This window comes from Tachyglossus aculeatus, chromosome X1 (assembly GCF_015852505.1).
Source record: "Tachyglossus aculeatus isolate mTacAcu1 chromosome X1, mTacAcu1.pri, whole genome shotgun sequence".
NCBI classification, from domain to species: domain Eukaryota; kingdom Metazoa; phylum Chordata; class Mammalia; order Monotremata; family Tachyglossidae; genus Tachyglossus; species Tachyglossus aculeatus.
This window is the reverse complement of record NC_052101.1, coordinates 124,891,148-124,912,023: the sequence shown is the minus strand read 5'-3', so window position 1 is coordinate 124,912,023 and position 20,876 is coordinate 124,891,148. Positions and strand designations below refer to the sequence as shown.

The following is a 20,876-nucleotide window of genomic DNA, read 5'->3' as shown; positions in this document are numbered from 1 at the left end:
AATGTGTCAGGGTGATCCAATTAGCTATGAGGACAACCCTGAATCCACCAGATCTTCGACCAGCCTTCCTCCTGACTTTGCTTGTAGAGATGCAGCCATTGGAAGTGGGCAGTCTGAGGGGCTGTCTCTAACCTAGCTAGGGAAAACTCCCCAGGGGATGGGGTTCCCCAAGGGGCCAGGATCCCAGAGATGAGGGGGAAACTGAGAGATACAGACACCCATGGGGCCAGGGAGGGGGACATGTAGATGTACGTACATGTGTACGAATGCACTCACACACACACTCCCGCTCCCACTCCCACTCAACACAGGGCCTGGAGAGAAACAAACAGGAAAGTTAGTTGGAACTGGCTATGTTCCAGAGCACTCATCTCCAGGCTGGCTTCTGAGCAGCTCCATCCCACTCGGCAGGACAGAGGCGGCAAACCGAGCCCTCCTAGGTCCGGGTCCCTCTAGGACAGACCAGGGGCCAATTCTACCTGGAGCCCTGAGGCTCAACCGGGCCAGATGGAAGGCTGGAGGTTGAAGACTCCACCTTTGTTTCAGGAGCGAAGAACGAGTCAGAGGGACTGGAACGGGGAGTCGAGCCAGATCCGGGGCAGGACGAATTGGGTGGTGAGGGGTAGGGGAGAAGATGGAGATGGACGAATGAGGCACAGAGCTCGGGCATCATTGCCCCTGCCTGCCTGTAACTTGGTGGCATCTCCCCTCTCAGCGGAATACAAGACCCTGTGTCCCGGAGGAGAAGGCTTCAGACCCAACCCCATCACGGTCATCTTGGAAGGTCAGCCCAGATTTTGACTGCTCCCCACCTTCCACTCTTCCTCCCTCCCTCCCTCCCAGGGCCATTCCGGTGGCCCTCCGGGGAGGGTCAACGGGACCAAATAAGGGCAGAAAGGCCAATGAGAGGCCCCACCCATTAGCCGCTCCGAGATTCTGAACTCCCTCAAACTCCTGGCCTTTCTCCCACAACCCTGGGCTGAGTTCCAGGCAGGGGCAGAGGGAGAGATGGGGAGATCAGGCTCTACGTGAAGGGCACCATCAGGCTGCCATGGGCTGCCCCCAAACCTTTCTCTAATGCTGCCTTGCTCCCCTGCAGATATCGACGAGTGCCAGGAGCTGCCTGGCTTGTGCCAGGGGGGCAACTGTGTCAACACTTTTGGCAGCTTCCAGTGTGAATGTCCCCTTGGCTACTACCTCAACGAAGATACCCGCATCTGTGAAGGTCACTGATTCGGGCACTGCCCCGTCCCACTCCAACTTCCCTCCTCCCCGGCCCAGCCACCCCCCTCCTCCCTTCCCCATACTTCCCTTCCTCCCAACCCACGGGGGCACTGCTGCCCACGCAGGCTGCCCAGAGGGGCCAATCAAAGGCAAGGCTTCCCCACACCCTCACCTGGCCCCAACCTGGGCTCCCTTCCCTGGCCCCCAGGAATGCTCTTCCTTCCCCATCCCCCCTCCTCCCCCTTCATGCCATCCTGAGGGTCCTGGTGGGGTCCCCATCCCCCTTTCCTCACAGACATCGACGAATGTTCTGCACACGTTGGCATCTGTGGCCCCGGCACCTGTTACAACACCCTGGGCAATTACACCTGTGTCTGCCCCCCTGAGTACATGCAAGTCAACGGAGGCAACAACTGCATGGGTATGCCCGTCCCCCTGGCTGGGGGAGGGAAAGGGGGAGGTGCCTGAGGAGTGGCCCCGGTGAGGCGGGCAGGTGCCTGCAGCTGCCCAAGGTTCCCCCATTAGGTATCGGGGAATGATGGGTCCATACCTCGTCCCGGACAGGGCCAGGGGACTCGTGGGGAACCTGAAGAGGCCCCCGGAGGAGGCGGTCTGGGATGGCAGCTAGGAGTAAGGAGACCATTCTATTTGCAAAGTGTGGATTGGGCAGAGGCCCAGAGATGGACAATGGAGGTCTGGGGGCTTTCTGGTCCCCATCTCCCCTTTTCCCCTCTCCCCAATTGGCATGACTCCCGGGCCACTGGCTTTGCAGACATGCGGAAGAGTGTGTGCTATCGCAACCACAATGACACGTGTGAGAATGAGCTGGCCTTCAACATGACCAAGAAGATGTGCTGCTGCTCCTACAACATCGGCAAGGCTTGGAACAAGCCCTGCGAGCCCTGCCCCCCACCAGCTAGCCGTGAGTCACCCTCCTTCCCCTCACCTCACCCCCTCTGCTGCTCCCCGTGGTACCCCAGACTCCTCGCTGTCCACTCTGCCCCTCAGGATGCAGCCCCATGTACTTGCCAGCTTCCATCCTCACCACTAGCCGAGTGGCCACCACCCTGTCTTGAGGGGTGGGTAAGGGCCCTACTTGAAGGGGAGTCCTTGAAGCCTCCCCCGGGGCACCACAGGGTTCTGTATAAGTGCCATCAATGGCCAGACCCTCAGCTGAGCCCGCGGGCGAGCTGGAGTTGGAGCGAGCTCTGCCTTCTCAGGAATGGCAGCCTGAAGCATGGGGTGATCAAGGGGCCTCAAGCTTCAGACCTCGGCTAAACGTAGGGCACGAACTCCCCAAGGACTAGGGCTCATTTGCCTGTGGTTTGCCATCTCCTTGGCTGTGAGCTGTCGCAACCAGAAAAGTGCATGGTTGGGGCACCCGCAACCCCAGTGGGGACGGGGAGTACGCAGAGCAGGGGGACAGAGGGGAGATGCTCTCAGAGAGGGAAGGGTTCTGGTCTGGTCACTGCCCCATGCAGCCATGGGGGAAGCAGCCGAGGTGCAGGTTAGTACTGGGGACCGTGGGGTGGTGATGGGCCCCCCCCGCCCCGCCAAAGCCTCCAGGCCACCATGCGTGCCCCTTCTCTTGCAGCCGAGTACCAGATCCTGTGTGGGAACCAGGCGCCTGGCTTTATCATTGACATCCACACGGGAAAACCCATTGGTGAGTGGGGCCCAGGGCCTCCTTCCTCATTCTGTCCCCATCTGCCCCCTCCCGCCTCTCCACCTGGACTTGGCAGCAGCCATTCCAATCCCTGCTTAGATCGCCACACTCCCTGCCATCTTCACTGGATCTCTCTGGCTGGCCCTATCGCTCTCCTGCCCCCAGATCAGGGGCAGCCCACAGCCATTACCAGTCGGGTCTCAGCCCCCAGACATGGACCCGCAGCCCATTCTCTGGCACCCCCTCCCCTCAGCGGGTGGGAACAGTGTCGTCTCCCTCCCCACTTTCCCAGCTCCTCCCCAGTTTCTTCCACTATTTGTCCCCCGATGTCTTCACTGTTGGGTAGGGACCGTCTCTTTATGTTGCCAACTTGTACTTCCCAAGCGCTTAGTACAGTGCTCTGCACACAGTAAGTGCTCAATAAATACGATTGATTGATTGATTGATTGTCTCTGGTGGCCCGAGCCTCAGCTGCAGCCAATGCATCATGGCCCCAGTGCAAAGAGGTCAGGGCTTTTTTTCCTGGGAGCCCCCCAACCCCCCTACCACTTCTGGCCAGGGCCCCGTAGGGCCCTTCCCTAACACCTCCGTGGGCTAGTGCTGCTCCTGCCTGAAGAACTGGCCTCAGCTCTCCTCTGTGTCTCCCACCGCCCACAGACATTGACGAGTGCAGTGAGATCCCGGCCATCTGCACCAATGGCGTCTGCATCAACCAGATCGGCAGTTTCCGCTGTGAATGTCCCATCGGCTTCAGTTACAACAACATCTTGCTCATCTGTGAAGGTAATGAGGGTCCGGCCTGCAGTGGTGGGGGGATGAGGGGGAGAGGGTGGGGTCCTCTCCGTCAGTGCTGGGCACCCATGGTGGGCGGGGCCCTGCACCAGGCACCCGGAGGCCTCTGTTGGAGGGCAGCCAGTCGGCTGGGGGAGACAGGACAGCATCACAGGAAGCCTCCAGCCGGAAGACTGAGCCGGCCCCGTCATGGACAGGCAGGGACGGGGGGAGGTTGGACAGTGGGTGAGATGGATCAGGGGTGGCCCTCAGCTACGCTGTGAAGCAGAGAGGGCCTTCTGTCTCGCCCTGCAGACATTGACGAGTGCAGCAGTGGAGAGAACCTCTGCCAGCGCAATGCTGACTGCATCAACATCCCCGGCAGCTACCGCTGCGAGTGCTCCGTTGGGTACAAGCTCTCCCCCAGCGGGGCCTGCGTAGGTGAGTACAGGGCCTGGGATCCTCTGGGCACCATCCCTGCTCTCCTCAATGCCTCCCTGCTCCTTCCCCTCCCCCGCCCTCCAGCCCGGTTGATAGTGCTGGTTTGAAAGGACAGGTCGCTTGGCACTTCCCACTCTGGGGCATCAAGTTGCCAGCCTGTCAGTGGGCTGGGAAGGGACCCAGGCTGGTTGGGGGGCTCAGAGCAGGGCGGGGGCAGAGAGCTAGTGGGTGGGAAGAGGCTGCCTTGGGGTCTCAGCATGGCCTAATAGTCAGATGGCCTGGGTTCTAATCCCATCTCTGCCGCTGGCCTGCTGTGTGACCCTGGGCAAGTCATTTAACATTTCTAGACCTCCATCTCCTCATCTGTAAAATAGGGATAAAAATCCCTGTTTTCCCTCCTCCTTAGACTGTGAGCCCCATGTGGGACAGGGACTGTGTCCTACCTGATTATCTTTTATCTCCCCCAGTGCTTAGCACATAGTAAACACTTAACCAATCCCATAATTCCTCCTCCTCTTCCTCCTCCTCCTCCTCTCACCCCCCCAGGACGGAATGAATGCCAGGAGATTCCCAACGTCTGCAGCCACGGAGACTGCGTGGACACCGAGGGCAGCTACGTCTGCGTCTGTCACAACGGCTTCAAGGTCACCGGGGACCAGACCATGTGCATGGGTGAGCGCCATCCTCCCGGCTCCCCTGCACCCCTCCCGGCCCTCTGAGCGCCAGGGGTGGGTGCCCCCGGGGGAAGGCTCCCTCAGAGCCTGGCTGGGGCCCCGCGGCGGCCCAACCTGGGGCAGCGGCGTGGTGGGTATCCCAGCCCCCCCCTTCCCGAGGGAACCCAGGAGAGCAGCCCTAACACTCCCGGCGCTGTTCAGCCTCCTGGGTTTCAGCTCCCCCAGTGACGCCTCCTTGTCCTGATACCCACAAGCCCTCAGCTGGGCAGAAGGAGCACCAGGCCCTGCCCTGGCATTGACTGAGAGCCCCCGTCCCCACCCTGGGGAGACTGGATCCTCATCGCTGCTGTGCCCTGGACAGACATTGACGAGTGCGACCGCCGGCAGCCGTGTGGGAACGGGACCTGCAAGAACACCGTGGGCTCCTACAACTGCCTCTGCTTCCCCGGCTTCGAGCTCACCCACAACAACGACTGCATGGGTAAGGGGCGGCCCTAGGGGGTGCTCCCGGCCGCTCCCACCCTGCGGGAGAAGCTCCTGCCAGGGGACCCCCCTGCCCTGGCACCTGACTCCCTCCCGTCTCTCCCCACAGACATTGACGAGTGTGCGTCCCTCAACGGGCAGGTCTGTCGGAATGGCCAATGTATCAACAGCATCGGCTCCTTCCGCTGCCTCTGCCAGGAGGGTTTCGACCAGACTGCCGATGGCAAGAACTGCATGGGTGAGTCCCAGGGGGTGCAGCTGGGGTTGGGGAGAGTGCAGCTGGGTGCCCTCCTGGAGAGCTTTGGTAACCCAGGAGGCCGTTACAACTGCTGCTACTACTGCAGTCACAATCACATCTGTTCCCTCTACTTTATCCATTACAAAAGGGAGAACCCAAACCGTACTTTCAGGTACACAGCAAACTTTAACCAGGCCTAACGGAAAAAGCACCGGCCGCCTGGGAATCAGGAAACCCGGGTTCTAATCCCGGCTTCATCACTTGTCTTCCAAGTGACCTGGGGCAAGTCACTTCTCTGGGCCTCAGTGACATCACATCTAGAATGGGGGATAAAATCCCCCATTCTCCCTCCCAGTTAGACTCTGAGCCTCGTGTGGGACAGGGACTGCGTCCGACCCAGATGTCTTGTATCGACCCCAGCAGCGGGTACAGTGCTTGGCACATAATAAGTGCTTAACAAATACCCCCATTATTATTATAGTAAAGAGATTTCCCCCTCAGCCCATGTGGCAAAAGGAAGTAAACCAGGATTCTTTCACTCTTGGACTCTGAGCCTCTGTCAAAGAGGCAGAGTGTGGCTCCTGGTCCCATGAGCTACCTTTGGTTCACCCCTGTTCTGGTGGACTGTGGACTGTAATGATGGCTTGTCATCAAAGCTGTGCCCAGAATTCCTCCCTTATCCATTCTCTGTTCCTGCCCGCTTCCTAAACCCACCAGTCCATAGTCTCCCATAGTCACCCCCCACCCCCACCTGCCATCCTGGACGGACCTGCCACCCACAGTGCCACCCTCTTTGATCTCTGCAGGGCCCCCGCCCACCCACCTGGCACCCTGTCCAGGGTTGGAGGTGAGGGGATTCCACTAAAGTTTTCTCCTTCCCAGAAACCAAAATGGACTGAACCAAAAGCCCAGTGTTGCAGAGATTGTTTGGGATCAATAGTCCAGAGTCCCTGGGGACTCGAAATGAGTTGGCATGAAACCCAGCGCCTGCACCTCCCCTGGCTCCATACATTCCTCTCTCAAACCATCTTGTCCAGTCTGCATGGGGCCTGGAGCCAGGCTGTGTCAAAGCCAGTCAAGCAGGCCCAGGACCCGCTCTTTACGAGTGAACCGTCCAAGGCAGGGCCGGTCAGATCAGAAGGCCTTGCAGTAGGAGAGATGGAGGTTAGAGTTGGGAGAGCTTCCCAAAGCTTTGACCCACTTCCCAAAGAGGGGATCTACCCATTCTTTTGTATTGGATGGTCCCAAACGCTTAGTACAGTGCCCTGCACCCAGTAAGTGCTCAATAAATACCATTGAGCAGTTGGATTGTCGAAAAGTGGCCCTGGACAAAGCCTGAGGCGGTGGGGAAGACTGAGCTAGATGACCATCGAAGGTCCCTTCTCAGCCAGAGAGGTCTGTGAGTGTGTGCCCCTGCCTCTCTCTCTCTCACTCTCTCCCTTCTTCTCCTGAGGAAGGCTTCATTGAGCTATGCCAAACCCAGATGGACTACCCAGCTGAGGGCACCATGGGGCACAGAGGCAGCACCTGGAGATCATGGGCTTACTAGAAGGAAGATGTGGTTGCTTGGTGCCTTTGAGCAGTCACTGCTGGCATGGTCACCCAGCCCCTGTCTCTCCCTTGGCAGATATCAATGAGTGCGTAAGCCTGCCCGGCACCTGTTCTCCAGGGACCTGCCAGAACCTGGAAGGCTCTTTCCGTTGCATCTGCCCACCGGGCTATGAAGTGCAGAATGACAACTGCATCGGTAAGGCCCCAGGCCTTTTCCATCCCCCCACTTCCCCACCCCCACCAGGACCTGCTTCCCAGCCTCCCCTCTGGCTGCTCGTTTCCATGGCCGGCTCTGGCACCTTTGCCCTTTGACCCTGTGGCCCCATCCCCAGCACCCACCCTAGCCCTGGGGTCTGCAGGGGCAGGCCTGGGTCACCAGTGACCGGGATCTGGTTCTGACTGAGCAATCCCTCCCTCTACCCCACCCTTCCCCACTGTCCCCTGCCGCCTGCAGACATCAATGAGTGCAATGAGGATCCAAACACCTGCCTCTTTGGCACCTGCACCAACACCCCCGGCAGCTTCCAGTGCCTCTGCCCACCGGGCTTCGTCCTCTCCGACAATGGCCGGCGTTGTTTTGGTGAGGCCCCTGGGAAGAAGGCGGAAACTGGCCCTTGGAGAGGGACAGGGGAGGGAGTAAAGGAGGGAGGGAGGGAGCTCAACAGGCAAAATTCAAAGTCATCACAGAAGCCTGCTACTTCCCAGAGGGAGACCTCTGGATTTGGTCAGGATTTGGTTCCAAGAACCTCAGATAGCCCCTAGTGGACAGGGAACGAGGGCACGATGGGGCTGGGGCCTAATGAGAAGCAGCGTGGCTCAATGGAAAGAGCATGGGCTTTGGAGTCAGAGTTCATGGGTTCAAATCCCGGCTCCGCCAATTGTCAGCTGTGTGACTTTGGGCAAGTCACTTCACTTCTCTGGGCCTCAGTTCCCTCATCTGTAAAATGGGGATTAAGACTGTGAGCCCCCCGTGGGACAACCTGATCACCTTGTAAACTCTCCAGCGCTTAGAACAGTGCTTTGCACATAGTAAGCACTTAATAAATGCTATCATTATTATTATTATTATTATAACGGAAGGATCCCAGGTCTGTGAGCCAGGAGATCTGCCACTTCCCTGCTGGGTTACCTTGGACAAGGCACTTAACCTCTCTAGGCCTCCATTTCCCCATCTGTAAAATGGGACTAAGATCCTTTTTTTCCCTCCCTCTTAAACTCTGGGCCCCATATGGGACAAAGACTATGACTGTATCTACCCCAGCACTGGGTCCATAGAAATTGCTGAACAAATACCATTATCATCATTGTTATTGTATAATGATATAAGTAATAATAATAATAATAATAATAATGTCACAGGTCCAGCTTCTGTTTGGGGAAGGTGACCTGAGAAACAGGGACCTCCCTTCCCACTCCCTAGCCCATCACCACTCTTGGGTAGGGGGCCCTGAGGTGACAGACAGTCTCTCTTCCTCCTTCCTCCCTCACAGACACCCGCCAGAGCTTCTGCTTCACTCGTTTTGACACTGGCAAGTGCTCCGTCCCCAAAGCCTTCAACACCACCAAGGCCCGGTGCTGCTGCAGCAAGATGCCTGGCGAGGGCTGGGGTGATCCCTGCGAGCTGTGCCCCCAGGAGGGCAACGGTTAGTGTCCCACCCCCATTTCCCCCCCACAGGGCAGAGTCCTGGAGTGAGAGGGCAGATCATCTCAGTGTGGGGGTGGGGGGAGTGGAGGACAGCAGTCAACCTGGGACCAAGACCCCCAGGAGGTGGCTGGTGGAGGTGGAGGGCGGGATGTCTTTCCCAAATCCCCCAGGGGTAAGTCTCTCTTACTCTGCTCTGCTCCTGCCTCTAACAGTGGCCTTCCAGGAGCTGTGTCCCTTTGGCCATGGAGCGGTCCCCGGCCCCGACGACTCACGAGAAGGTACAGTTCCTGAAGACTTGGAGTTTTAGCTGGCCCACAGAGTCCCCAGCCCCCTGGACCTCCCCACAGCGAGGGGGTGGCCACCAGGCCAGTGTCAGTGGCTTGGGATATCCCCCAGGGCCCGGCTTTGGGCCAGTCACCCTTGGCCACACCTGGAAATGCTTCACCACGACCTGTCTGTGGTGTTGGGGCTGGGGGGGAGGTGGGGAGTGGGCAGGGGGAGACAGAGAGGGCCGATAAGAGCCTCCCATTCCCAACCCCTCTGCCCTCCCCGGCAGATGTCAACGAGTGCTCGGAGAACCCGGGCATCTGTATCAATGGTGTCTGCATCAACACCGATGGCTCCTTCCGCTGCGAATGTCCCTTCGGCTACAACCTGGACTACACCGGGGTCAATTGCGTGGGTGAGTGGCAGTCTGGCCTAGTGTGGCCAGAGGGATGGCTACCCAGGCTTTGATTCCCGAATCTCTGGGCTTTGCCACTGGGCTCAAAGTCACCACTCTTCCCACGCTCCAGCATTTGGCCTGGAATGGCTCTGCTTGCAGTAACCTCTCTACTTCCCCTGCTTTTGTTGGCACTTATTCCCATGCTTGAAAGGTTTTTTTTTGGTCTGGGGCTGACCCCTATGTGTAGGAAGTGAGTTCCCTCCCTTGGATTCAGCCTTTTCCCCAAGGGAGGCTGGTACACTGGAGGGAGACTCACTGGGGACTGGGAGGGCTGGGAGGTAGGAGTGGAGCAGGATCCCCAAGAGGGAAACAACTGTGGCTTAGAGAGGCTGAGGTGCTTCGCCAGGGTTGCCCAGCAGTGGGTTCCGCACCATGCCCACTCCTGGGGACTTACCCTTCCTCTCCCCCGCATCCCATCACCCCAGACACGGACGAGTGCTCCATCGGGAATCCGTGTGGGAACGGCACCTGTACCAACGTGGTCGGAGGTTTCGAGTGCGCCTGTGAAGACGGTTTCGAGCCGGGACCCATGATGACTTGTGAAGGTACCGTATGACCCACCATGTGCCCCGCCCCCATCCACCTCCCAGACCCCAGACTTGGAGTCTGGCCATTGGCTGCTCCTAACCCCGGGGAGCACTCACCAGGTTGACGCCCCTCCCTCCCCAGCCCTGCTCCGGTCCACAGCTCCCCCAGCTCTGCCCAGACCCAGGCGCCCAGCACCTGTCTGGACTCCCAGATCCAGCTGGGCCCCAAGCTTCCTGGCCTTTTACTTGTAACTCCATCTTGATTCCCTTGCCCCTTATCCTTCAGACATCAATGAGTGCTCCCAGAATCCTCTGCTCTGCGCCTTCCGCTGCATCAACACCTTTGGCTCGTATGAGTGCACCTGCCCATCTGGATACACCCTGCGAGAGGACAGAAGAATGTGCAGAGGTAAATTCCAATGCTTCCTGCCCCGGAGGAGGCTTTCCTCGAGTGGGGAAGTGTCCCCAGGGGCAGTAAAGCTGGAGTGGTCTGCACCTTGGGGCCCTCCAAGATGTCATCTATCTAAACCTGATCCCAGAGTAGCCTTTTCATTGTGGGCTGCCAGTTCATTCCCAGTATGAATGAAGAGCCCTGTACTGGGCCCTCAAGAGGAGGGACAGAGGCAGGAGTGGACATAGTTCCTACCCTCATGGAACTGACAATCTGATGGGGGAGATGGGACGCACACACACACAGATACACACAGTCCTATCTAAGAAGGCTTCCTAGAGGAAGCCGTTTCATAGTTGCATTTTGGAGGAACAGATAGAGCTGTTTTGGCAAAGCAGTGGGGAAGCGGGAGGTCAGTCTAGGTGGGGGAGTTTCAAATACCACCACGGAGGCAGGGGCATCATGTGTCCTCTCCCAAGCGCTCAGTACAGTGCTCTGCACTCGGAAAGTGCTCAATAAATACGATTGAATGGATGAATGAATGAATGGGAACCGACTGGGGTTCCATGCTGCCTTGTGATTGGCCACAGATCTGGACGAGTGCGCAGAAGGCCTGCACGATTGCGAGTCCCGTGGAATGATGTGCAAAAACCTCATCGGCACCTTCATGTGCATCTGTCCTCCCGGCATGCAGCGCCAGGCCAACGGGGAGGGCTGCACAGGTACAGGGGTGCTTGGCTGGGACCTTCGGGGCCGGGATGGAGGGCGCAGAGGGGACCAGGACCTGGCCTGCAGCCCCATCACCCTTCAAACCTATGCTCCTGCCCTGGGGCTGAGTTTCTCTCTGAGCCCCTGCTTGCTGACTCAGTCCAGAGCTCCCTGCTCCCTTCTCCCTTCTCCCTGCTCACCTTTCTTGATGGAGAACCCTCCCCTCTCTGCCCTGTCCCTGCTCTCTGTGGGAGAGGCTGGAGGGTATTGCTGCTGCAGTGGCTGCTGCTCCCACAGTGGACTGTCCTGGGCAGCTGAGCCACCCCCAGGGGTGGGGCAGGGGCTCCTGCTGAGCAAGCACCCACACTAGGCCCAAATGTCTGTTCATATGTGCCTCCCGGAGAGCCAACTGGCAGCCAGTTGAGCTGCCCACTCTCCTGCCCACAGATGAGAACGAATGCCGCTCTAAGCCTGGGATCTGCCCCAATGGCCGCTGTGTCAACACCGTGGGCAGCTACCGCTGCGACTGCAATGAAGGCTTCCAAGCTGGGCCCTCGGGCACTGAGTGCCTAGGTAAGGCGGGGGTAGGTGGGACACCCCCCCAGGCGCAACACCTGGCAACCCCAGAGAACCCGGCCATGAGGCGGGAATGGAGCACAGGGAGCGAGGGGGACTCCCTTTCCTGCCAGCCCAAAGCCTGATATCCTTTAGGCCTGCTACCTCGCTGAGTCTGCAGACTGGGCCCATGCTACTTTACCCAGCTGATGGTGCCCAGGAGAGAAATTCTGTTCTTGGGAACTCAAGGCAAAGGGAGGGGGATCCTGCAGAAATGTATTCACCAGACAGCAGAACCGCAACAGCCCTGGGCTTGGCAAAGGATCCCACAATGAGGAACCTGTCTCTCATTGGGGACAATGTCCCATTCGGTCCCAGGCCCCATGGCTTTGACCTGACTCTGCCTCTTAGTCCGTGTGTGTTCAAGTTTTGGGGGGGAGGTGGGGGTGTGTGGGTGTGTGGGTGTATGTGGGTGTATGTGGGTGTGTGGGGGTGGGGGTGTTTCTGTCTCCATGTCTCGTACCTACCCTCCCTCACTCCCCTCCTTCCCTTTCTATCCAGACACCCGCCAGGGCTCCTGTTTCAGCGAGGTCTTGCAGACCATGTGCCAGCTGTCCTCCACCAACCGCAACCAGGTCACCAAGTCTGAATGCTGCTGCAATGGTGGCCGAGGCTGGGGGCCCCAGTGCGAACTCTGCCCCCTCCCAGGCACAGCCCAGTACAAGAAGATGTGCCCCCACGGTCCTGGCTATGCCACTGATGGCCGAGGTGCGTCCCCTCCGACCTGCCCCATCCTTCCACCCTACACCAGCCTCTCCCCTCTGGAGGCCCACCGGGACACTCCCTGAACCTGCTCAGCTCAGGGATCTTACTGCACGTGTTGGGTGGGCTCCAGGGACTCTTACTTGCCGGTGATGGTGTATGGCGGTTGCCAGGCAAACTACCAGGTGGTTTGAAAACACTAAAGAGAATCTGGGGAGATCCATTCTGCAGTTGCACAACTCTAGCGTTCCCAGTCTTGTTTGCAGCCCGACCAAAGGGGAAGGTCCCCTGGTTCTGCTGGCAACATGGGGTTGGTCTTGTGGAGATAAGGCAGAAAATCCAAAAACCCACTTCCTTGGGCATGTCTTCTGATTGGCCAGGAAATCTGCATGATTGCTAGCTGCTGCCTGAGAGGTGCCGACTGCCCTGTCCCTTCCCCCAAACATCCCCAAATCGGTTGCCTGAGTTTTAGGGACAGCCCCAAGGCCTCGAAGGGCAACAGTGGGTAGGGGGAAGACAAAGCCCAGGAAATTTGGCCAAGCATCCAGGGTGATCTTGGAGGAGGGACTGGTGGCACCTCCCCTTCCAGCCAAGCGAGGCTCTTGGAGCCTGGAACCTGGAGCCAGGGCTCGCCAGGAGGAGGCTCTGGGGAAAACCCAGTTGGGATTAAGAGCCATTCTGGGGTGGGCACAAGAACCAAGAAGGGTCCCTGGCCTAACCCGAGACTCTTCTCCTTGCAGACATCGATGAATGTCGAGTCCTCCCCAACCTCTGCAAGAACGGCCAGTGCATCAACAGCATCGGCTCCTTCCGCTGCCACTGTGATCTGGGCTACACCACGGACATCACGGGCACAGCCTGCGTGGGTAAGAAGCCCTCACTACCGGGCACCCTTCCTCCCACAGCCTCTGGACCCCTTCACTTCCTCCCCCAAACGAAGTCTAGACACCCAAATTCCCCAGGTCATTGAGGACTAAAAATTGACTAGATACAAAGGAAAAAACAGTATCTGGAGAATTGGGTTGGATTATCTGGACAATTTGTGGTGACAGCCCAACCACCTAGTACAGCAGTAGTTGTAGTAGTAGTAGAAACAGCATGGCCTAGTGGAAAGAGTACAGTCTTGGGAGTCAAAGGACCTAGGTTCTAATGCCGGCTCTGCCACTTACCTGCTGTGTGACAACCTTGGCCAACTTAACTTCTCTGGGCCTCAGTTCCCTTATCTGCAAAATGGGGATTCAATACCTGTTCTCCTTCCTGCTTAGAATTTGAGCTCTGTGTGGGACCTAATTATCTTGTATCTACCCCAGTGCTTGGTTCTAATCCCGACTCCGCCACTTGTCTGCTGTGTGACCTTGGGCAAGACGCTTAACTTCTCTGGGCCTCAGTTACCTCATCTGTAAAATGGGGATTAAGACTGTGAGCCCCACGTGGGACAACCTGATGACCCTGTGTCTACCAACCTGATGACCCTGTGTCTACTCCAGCACTTATAACAGTGCTTGGCACGTATTAAGTGCTTAACAAATACCATTATTATTATTATATAGAAAGCACTTAACAAATACCACAATTATTAATTAGTAGTAGTAGTAGAAATAACATTTATTGAGCATCCACTTCGTGCAATGCACTGCATTTGGGAAGTACAAAATAATGCAGTGACCCATTTCCTGGCAACAAGGAGCTTCCACTCAAACTGGAGAGACAAACATGAAAATATTTACAATCAGAGCGGTTAAGATAAATCAAGCAAGCAGGCAGCGTGATCTTGTGGAAAGAACAGGGAACTGGGAGTCAGAAGACCTGGGTTCTAGTCCTGGAAGTGCCACTTGCCTGCTATGTGACTTTAGATAAGTCGCTTCACTTTTCTGGACCTCAGTTTCCTCATCTGTAAAATGGGAATAAACTACCTATTCTCCCTCCATCCTAGGGTGTGAACCCCGTGTGAGACATGAACTGTGTCCAGTCTGATGATCTTATACCTCCCCCAGTGTTTAGTACAGTGCTTGGCACATAGGAAAAGCACTGAATAAATACCACCATTATTAGATACACATGAGTGCTTAGGAGGATGTAAATAAGTCCATTCTAGGGCCCATGCCCAGCCCACAAGTGTGCCAAATCAGATGTGTGGGGTTTTTAAGTGGACCCCAGCATTACTCCTTTGCTTCCTCCATAGAGAAGCAGTGTGGCTCAGTAGAAAGAGCCCGGGCTTTGGAGTCGGAGGTCATGGGTTCAAGCCCCGGCTCCGCCAATTGTCAGCTATGTGACTTTGGGCGAGTCACTTCACTTCTCTGTGCCTCAGTTACCTCATCTGTAAAATGGGGATTGAAACTGTAAGCCCCCTGTGGGACAACCTGATCACCTTGTAACCTCCCCAGCGCTTAGAACTGTGCTTTGCACATGGTAAGCACTTAATAAATGCCATTATTATGATTATTATTATTATCTCCCTGCAGCAGCTCCCTCTCCCACCCATGCTGCCCCTGGTAGTAGCAGCAGCATTTGGAAGCTGGGCCCCTGGAACAGGCTCTTCCCTGTGCTGGACACAGTACCTCAAACCGGGGGAATGGAGAATGGATGACTCTTCACCCCAACACTGTGGAGTCCTTCTCCTCCTCCCCCCACACTGGCCCTGATTGTGCACCAGACCAAGCTTCTATTTTCCCTGTTGTTCTCCATTCTTCACCACTCCAGACTTGGATGAGTGCAGCCAGTCCCCCAAGCCCTGTAACTTCATCTGCAAGAACTCGGAGGGCAGTTTCCAGTGTTCTTGCCCCCGCGGCTATATACTCCAGGAGGATGGCAAAACCTGCAAAGGTAACCTCCCCCACCTCCATCACCCTGCCCTCTGTTTGCTTCCCTGCACCCCACCTTCACCCCACCCTGGAGCTGGTGGGCTGACTGATGGACTGATTTGCCCTGGATCAATCAGTGGTACTTGTTAAGCATTTACTGTGTTTAAAGCACTGTACTAAGCGCTTTGGGAGGGTAGAATGCCAAAGCAGCCAAAAGACAATCCCAGTGGTGGGGCTTGTGGGATTGGTGGTGTGGAGGGCCTGGTCTTGAAGGGCCGGGGGGGCAGGGGGGTACTAGTGTGTGTGGTTGGGAGTAGTAGCCTACTGGAAAGAACCTGAGCCTAGGTTCTAATCCTGGCCCCGCCATTTGCCTGCTGGATGAATTTGGCCAAGTCACTTAATTTCTCATTTTCATCATCTGTAAAACGGGGTTAAGATGCCTGTTCTCCCTACTGTGTCCAAACTGCATATGTTGTATCTATCCCAGCACTTAGTACAGTGCTTGGCACACAGTCAGCGCTTTACCAATAGCACTCATTAATACCGTTGGCTGTGGTTCCCTAGATCTGGACGAGTGCTCCTCCAAGCAGCACAACTGCCAGTTCCTCTGCGTCAACACCATCGGCAGTTTCAACTGTAAATGCCCACCTGGCTTCACACAGCACCACTCCTCCTGCATCGGTGAGTCACACCCCGGACCCCCAGTACAGGGCCCAAGCCTCTCTCCAGAGAACGTCAAGGCACCAGGGACCTGCAGGACTGGGGTGTCACTTCCCTGACCACAAGCCCCCCTCCTCTGGCCACCTGCTCCTCCCTCCTAGTTGTCATCCAGTGAGTCACAGGCTCTCATGCACTTCCGTCTCTGACCCGCTGTCTGTGTCAGTCATCTCTTTTGGGGTCTCTGGGCTTGTCTCTCTGTCTCTGCCCCTCCATGTCTATCTGTCTCTCAAAGCCTGTTTTGCTCCGATTCTGTTCCTCTCTGTCTCTCTGTCTCTCTCACTGCTTCTGCCCATCCATGTCTGTCTTTGTCTGAGGATGGGGTGTGGAGTGGGGGGAAATATGAAGTGGGGGATGGGCATTTGTGCCAATTATCAGATGGTGGGGGACGAGGGGGAAAGAGAGGGAGGTGTCCTGGAGAGAGGGTGATAGATCTTGTGGCCCCGAGTCTCCTCCCTCAGACCACAAGCAACGACATCCTAGGACCAGACCAATGGTCTGGTCCAGCCCAGCATTCTGCCTCTGATAGTGGCCCCAAAGAATGCTGGGAAGTGCTGTGTGATGGCTGCCCAGACAGCCCATTCTGGTCAATAGTACTGGGATTTAAGCCTCAACAGTTTCTGCCATGGCCCAGACTCCAAGGGCCCAGACTAGCTCCTGGTTAAGGAAGATTTTGCCCCCACAGAGAGCAGGCTGGGGGAAAGGGAAGTGGAAGGATCATCCCAGAGGGTCCAGGGTCCCCCTGCCACACCTCACCCACCCATACAGCTGTGCTCTTTGACTGTGACACCCAGTGGGTCTGTAACATTGCAGATAACAATGAATGCACATCCCAACCCACCCTGTGCGGGGCCAAGGGGCAGTGCCAGAACACCCCAGGCAGCTACAATTGCGAGTGCCAGAAGGGCTTCTCCCTGGACAGCTCGGGCATCAACTGCGAAGGTAGAGCCTCCACTTGGTTGGGAAAGCTGTCAGAAGGGCGGGGGGAGGGTGGTGAGGGAAGCTGGGGCATAGAAGGCGGGAGCAGGGTCAGTGGGGCTGGGTGAGTGGAAGGGAAGGAAGCACCTGGGCTGACAGCCAGACTGGGCCCTCTTTCTCCACCAGACGTGGACGAATGCGATGGGAACCATCGCTGCCAGCATGGCTGTCAGAACATGCTGGGCGGCTACCGCTGTGGCTGCCCCCAGGGCTACGTCCAGCACTACCAGTGGAATCAGTGTGTAGGTAAGTCCTCCCAGCCTTTAGCCCCCTACTGTGGGGACACGGGCAGGGCCACGTGGCTGCCGGGAGCAGAAATGGGCACCGGCCTCTTCACTGCCTGGTCCGTGGCCCCGGTGCCTGGCACAGCACGAAGTAAAATTCGCAAGGGATCCCAGTCCTGATATGCTCCAAGGTCCCAAACTGGAGGCCCACCCAGGTTTCCGGTCCCTGAGTCTGGGTTCCGGACGCTGGGCCGGCCCAAGTTCTGGTCCCTTATGTTCACATCTGGTCTCTGGGCAGGCCTGAGTTCTCGACTCCCACGGCCTAGGTCTGGGCTATCGCTGCCTCAGGTTTAAGGTCACAGGTCTGGGTTGCGGGCTTTGGGCCAGCCCGAGCTCAGATCTCTTGTGCCCAGGTTCTGGGCATGCCGGGGTTCTAGACCCCATATCCAGGTTCTGGGCCGTGGGCACATCTGGCTTCTGGGCTCTGAGCAGGCCCGAGGTGTGGGCTATGGGCGGGTCTGGGTTCCAGTTGAGCCAGGACCTTCCCCTCGCAGATGAGAACGAGTGCTCCAGCGCCTCACCCTGTGGCTCAGCATCCTGCTATAACACTCTGGGTAGCTTCAAGTGTGTCTGTCCATCCGGCTTTGACTTCGACCAGGCCTTCGGAGGCTGTCAGGATGTGGACGAGTGCTCAGCCGGGGGCAGCCCCTGCAGCTATGGCTGTTCCAACACTGATGGTGGCTATCTGTGCGGCTGCCCCGGGGGCTACTTCAGAGCTGGACAAGGGTGAGTGCTCACCCCCAATCTTCCTTCCCACCCCTACCTCTAACTTAGCCTATCTTGACACTGACTGCTACCTCCCAAACCTAATCCTGCCCCCGACCCGACCTCCACCCCTAAAACCTAACCTTAACCTTGACCTCAATCTCAATCCCTAGATTGCAACCCTGACCTGACCTTAATTCTAACAATAATCCCCAACAGCCCCATCATCCTCATCATCATTTATCATTATCATCCTGAGGGAGCCCCAGAATGCACAACTCCTCCATGCTCAAACATACATGGCACATGCATGCACATGCACAACACCCCCCCACACACCCACCTACCCACTACTCTTTGTACACACTCCCATGCTGTCTGCTGAAAACACACAGACCCACAGCCTAGAACTCAGACACCCCTGAAGCGCCAACAGATGTCTGTTTCCTCAGCACTTGTGTATATTATGAATTTGTTAAGTGCTCATTATGTACCGAGCACTGTACTAAGCGCTGGGGTAGATACGAGATAATCAGATAGGACACAGTCCCTGTCCCACATGAGGCTCGCAGTTTAAGGAGGGAGAACAGGTATTGAATCCCCCTTTTTCAGATGACGGAGCTGAGGTCCAGAGAAGTAAAGTGACTTGTCCAAGGTGACACAGCAGATGAGTGGCAGAGCCAGGAATAGAACCCAGGTTCTCTGACTCCCAGGCCCAGGCTCTTTCCACTAGGCCCCGCTGCTTTTCCTTTTTAATGAATAGTGTATATCTGCATAATGAATTGGCCAGTCAATTATTATTTCTATTTACTCTGTTGGTAAATAGTTTTGTCCCTGTCTCCCCCAGTTAGAGTAGAAGGTCTTTGTGGGCAGCAATTGTTTCTCAGGCTTCCGTTGTATTTTCTCAAGTGCTTAGTATAATAATAATAATAATAATAATAATAATAATAATAATAATAACAATAATAATATTTTTCAAGTGCTTGCTATGTGCCAAGCACTGTTCTAAGTGCTGGGGTAGATACAAGGCAATCAGGTTGTCCCACTTGGGGCTCAGTCTTCATCCCCATTTTACAGGTGAGGGAACTGAGGCACAGAGAAGTGAAGTAATTTGCCCAAAGAAACACAGCTGATAAGTGGCGGAGCCAGGATTAGAACCCATAACCTCTGACTCCCAAGCCAGTGCTCTTTCCACTATGCCATGCTGTTTCTCTGTATAGTGCACTGTACCCAGTGGGAACTCAATAAATACCATAATAATTAGAGATAATAATAATTAGAGAAGCAGCGTGGCTCAGTGGAAAGAGCCCGGGCTTTGGAGTCAGAGGTCATGGGTTCGAATCCCGGTTCCGCCACATGTCTGCTGTGTGACCTTGGGCAAGCCACTTAACTTCTCTGAGCCTCAGTTCCCTCATCTGTAAAATGGGGATTAAGACTGTGAGCCCCACTTGGGACAACTTGATCACCTTGTATCCACCCCCAGCACTTAGAATAGTGCTCTGCACATAGTAAGCGCTTAACAAATGCCATTATTATTATTATTATTACCATCACTACTATCACTATTGCTGCTGATGCTGGCACCACCCCCCTACACACAGTGTCCACCCACACACCTTGCCCCAAAACAGCCTAAATTCTAGAGACCCTTTTGGGACCTCCTCAGGCCATCCACGAGAAGCAGCATGGCCTAGTGAATAGAGCACAGTCCTGGGAGTCAGAAGGACCTGAGTTCTAATCCCAGCTCCACCACTTCTCTGCTTTGTGACCTTGGGCAAATCACATCATTCCTCTGTGCCTGTTACCTCATCCGGAAAATAGGGATTAAGACTGTGAGTCCCACGTGGGACAGGGACTGTGTCCGACCCAATTTGCTTGTACCCACCCCAGCACTCGGTAAAGTGCCTGGCACATAGTAAGCACTTAACAAATACCACAATTGTCCCTCAACCTACGCAGTCCTCTCCACTACTGCTGCCCCTGCCACATCTCTGCCACATCGAGTCCACCTCTGGGTCCCAGTTGCCTCCTGTGGGGGAACATCCCCTACCCCGAACCACTTGCGAAGGGGGCGAGGGCTGGGGCGAGGATCAGGCTCAACGTGGGAGATTGAGGATGTGGAGCCGGGATGGGAAGGGGGAGCCTGCTTTAGAGGGAGAGGGAGGAGCTGCCTGGGAACTGCCCAGGGTTCCCTGCCAAACCTAACTCCCACTCGCTCACCCCAGGCACTGTGTCTCTGGCCTGGGCTTTGGCAAGAACCCATACCTGCCAGCCGCTCCCGAGGAAGATGAAGAGAACCTCCTCTCGCCAGACACCTGCTACGAGTGCAAGATCAACGGCTACCCCAAGAGGGGCCGGCAGCGCCGCAACGCCAATGAGACCGTGGACACACAGGTACGGTCGGGCCTGCTCGGAGGGAGGGCTGACCGCTGGGAGAGTGGGAGCAGGCCTGCTGCCCAGGGTGGGCCAGGTCCCCACGGCCCTGGGGGAGTCCGGAGTCCAGGATCCCAGCCGGGAGCAGCCCTCCTGAAGGGGCTGGCCCAGGGTTTCTCGGCTCCAGCCCCTTCTCCCCTACCCTCCCACCAGGAGCCCCGGGTGAACATGGCCAGTGTGGACACAGACGCCCCGCTCTCCATTGGGCTGAACCTCTCCGCCCTGGCCCCTGGTCAGCACATCTTGGAGCTGCTGCCGGCTCTGGAGGCCCTGGAGCACCGGGTGCGCTACATCATTGCCCACGGCAACGAGGATGGAGTCTTCCGCCTCCACCAGCGGGAGGGACTCAGCTACCTGCACCTGGGCCGCAAGAAGGTGGTTCCTGGCACCTACCGGCTGGAGATCATCAGCGTGCCCCTGCCCCGTCGGCAGGAACTGGGGCCAGCCCGGGCCACCCCGGAGGCAGAGGTGACACCCCCGCTGCGGGTCAAGCTGCAGCTCCAGCTCTACTAGTCGCCGGAGCCCGAGCCACCCAGACCTCGGTGTTGCCACCGACTGAAACCAAAGCATCTCCTCTATCTCGCCTCCCCTCCCTCCT

General features: G+C 56.8%; 1 protein-coding gene across 1 annotated transcript in view; it reads left to right on the top strand.

The window, feature by feature from the left end:
* FBN3 (fibrillin 3) overlaps positions 1 to 20,876 on the top strand; it is a 96,819-nt gene extending 75,943 nt beyond the window's left edge. Inside the window, exons 37-64 of the mRNA XM_038739886.1 lie at positions 716 to 784; positions 1,100 to 1,225; positions 1,520 to 1,645; positions 1,997 to 2,146; positions 2,819 to 2,890; positions 3,548 to 3,673; positions 3,977 to 4,102; positions 4,649 to 4,774; positions 5,138 to 5,257; positions 5,369 to 5,497; positions 7,125 to 7,244; positions 7,503 to 7,628; positions 8,539 to 8,691; positions 8,906 to 8,971; positions 9,250 to 9,375; positions 9,843 to 9,962; positions 10,231 to 10,353; positions 10,926 to 11,057; positions 11,491 to 11,616; positions 12,160 to 12,366; positions 13,101 to 13,226; positions 15,061 to 15,183; positions 15,726 to 15,842; positions 16,692 to 16,820; positions 16,983 to 17,102; positions 17,635 to 17,866; positions 20,071 to 20,239; positions 20,432 to 20,876. Coding sequence (XP_038595814.1) covers positions 716 to 784; positions 1,100 to 1,225; positions 1,520 to 1,645; positions 1,997 to 2,146; positions 2,819 to 2,890; positions 3,548 to 3,673; positions 3,977 to 4,102; positions 4,649 to 4,774; positions 5,138 to 5,257; positions 5,369 to 5,497; positions 7,125 to 7,244; positions 7,503 to 7,628; positions 8,539 to 8,691; positions 8,906 to 8,971; positions 9,250 to 9,375; positions 9,843 to 9,962; positions 10,231 to 10,353; positions 10,926 to 11,057; positions 11,491 to 11,616; positions 12,160 to 12,366; positions 13,101 to 13,226; positions 15,061 to 15,183; positions 15,726 to 15,842; positions 16,692 to 16,820; positions 16,983 to 17,102; positions 17,635 to 17,866; positions 20,071 to 20,239; positions 20,432 to 20,791 — 3,845 coding nt within the window. The 3' untranslated portion in view covers positions 20,792 to 20,876. The remainder of the gene's footprint in view (positions 1 to 715; positions 785 to 1,099; positions 1,226 to 1,519; positions 1,646 to 1,996; positions 2,147 to 2,818; positions 2,891 to 3,547; positions 3,674 to 3,976; positions 4,103 to 4,648; positions 4,775 to 5,137; positions 5,258 to 5,368; positions 5,498 to 7,124; positions 7,245 to 7,502; positions 7,629 to 8,538; positions 8,692 to 8,905; positions 8,972 to 9,249; positions 9,376 to 9,842; positions 9,963 to 10,230; positions 10,354 to 10,925; positions 11,058 to 11,490; positions 11,617 to 12,159; positions 12,367 to 13,100; positions 13,227 to 15,060; positions 15,184 to 15,725; positions 15,843 to 16,691; positions 16,821 to 16,982; positions 17,103 to 17,634; positions 17,867 to 20,070; positions 20,240 to 20,431) is intronic.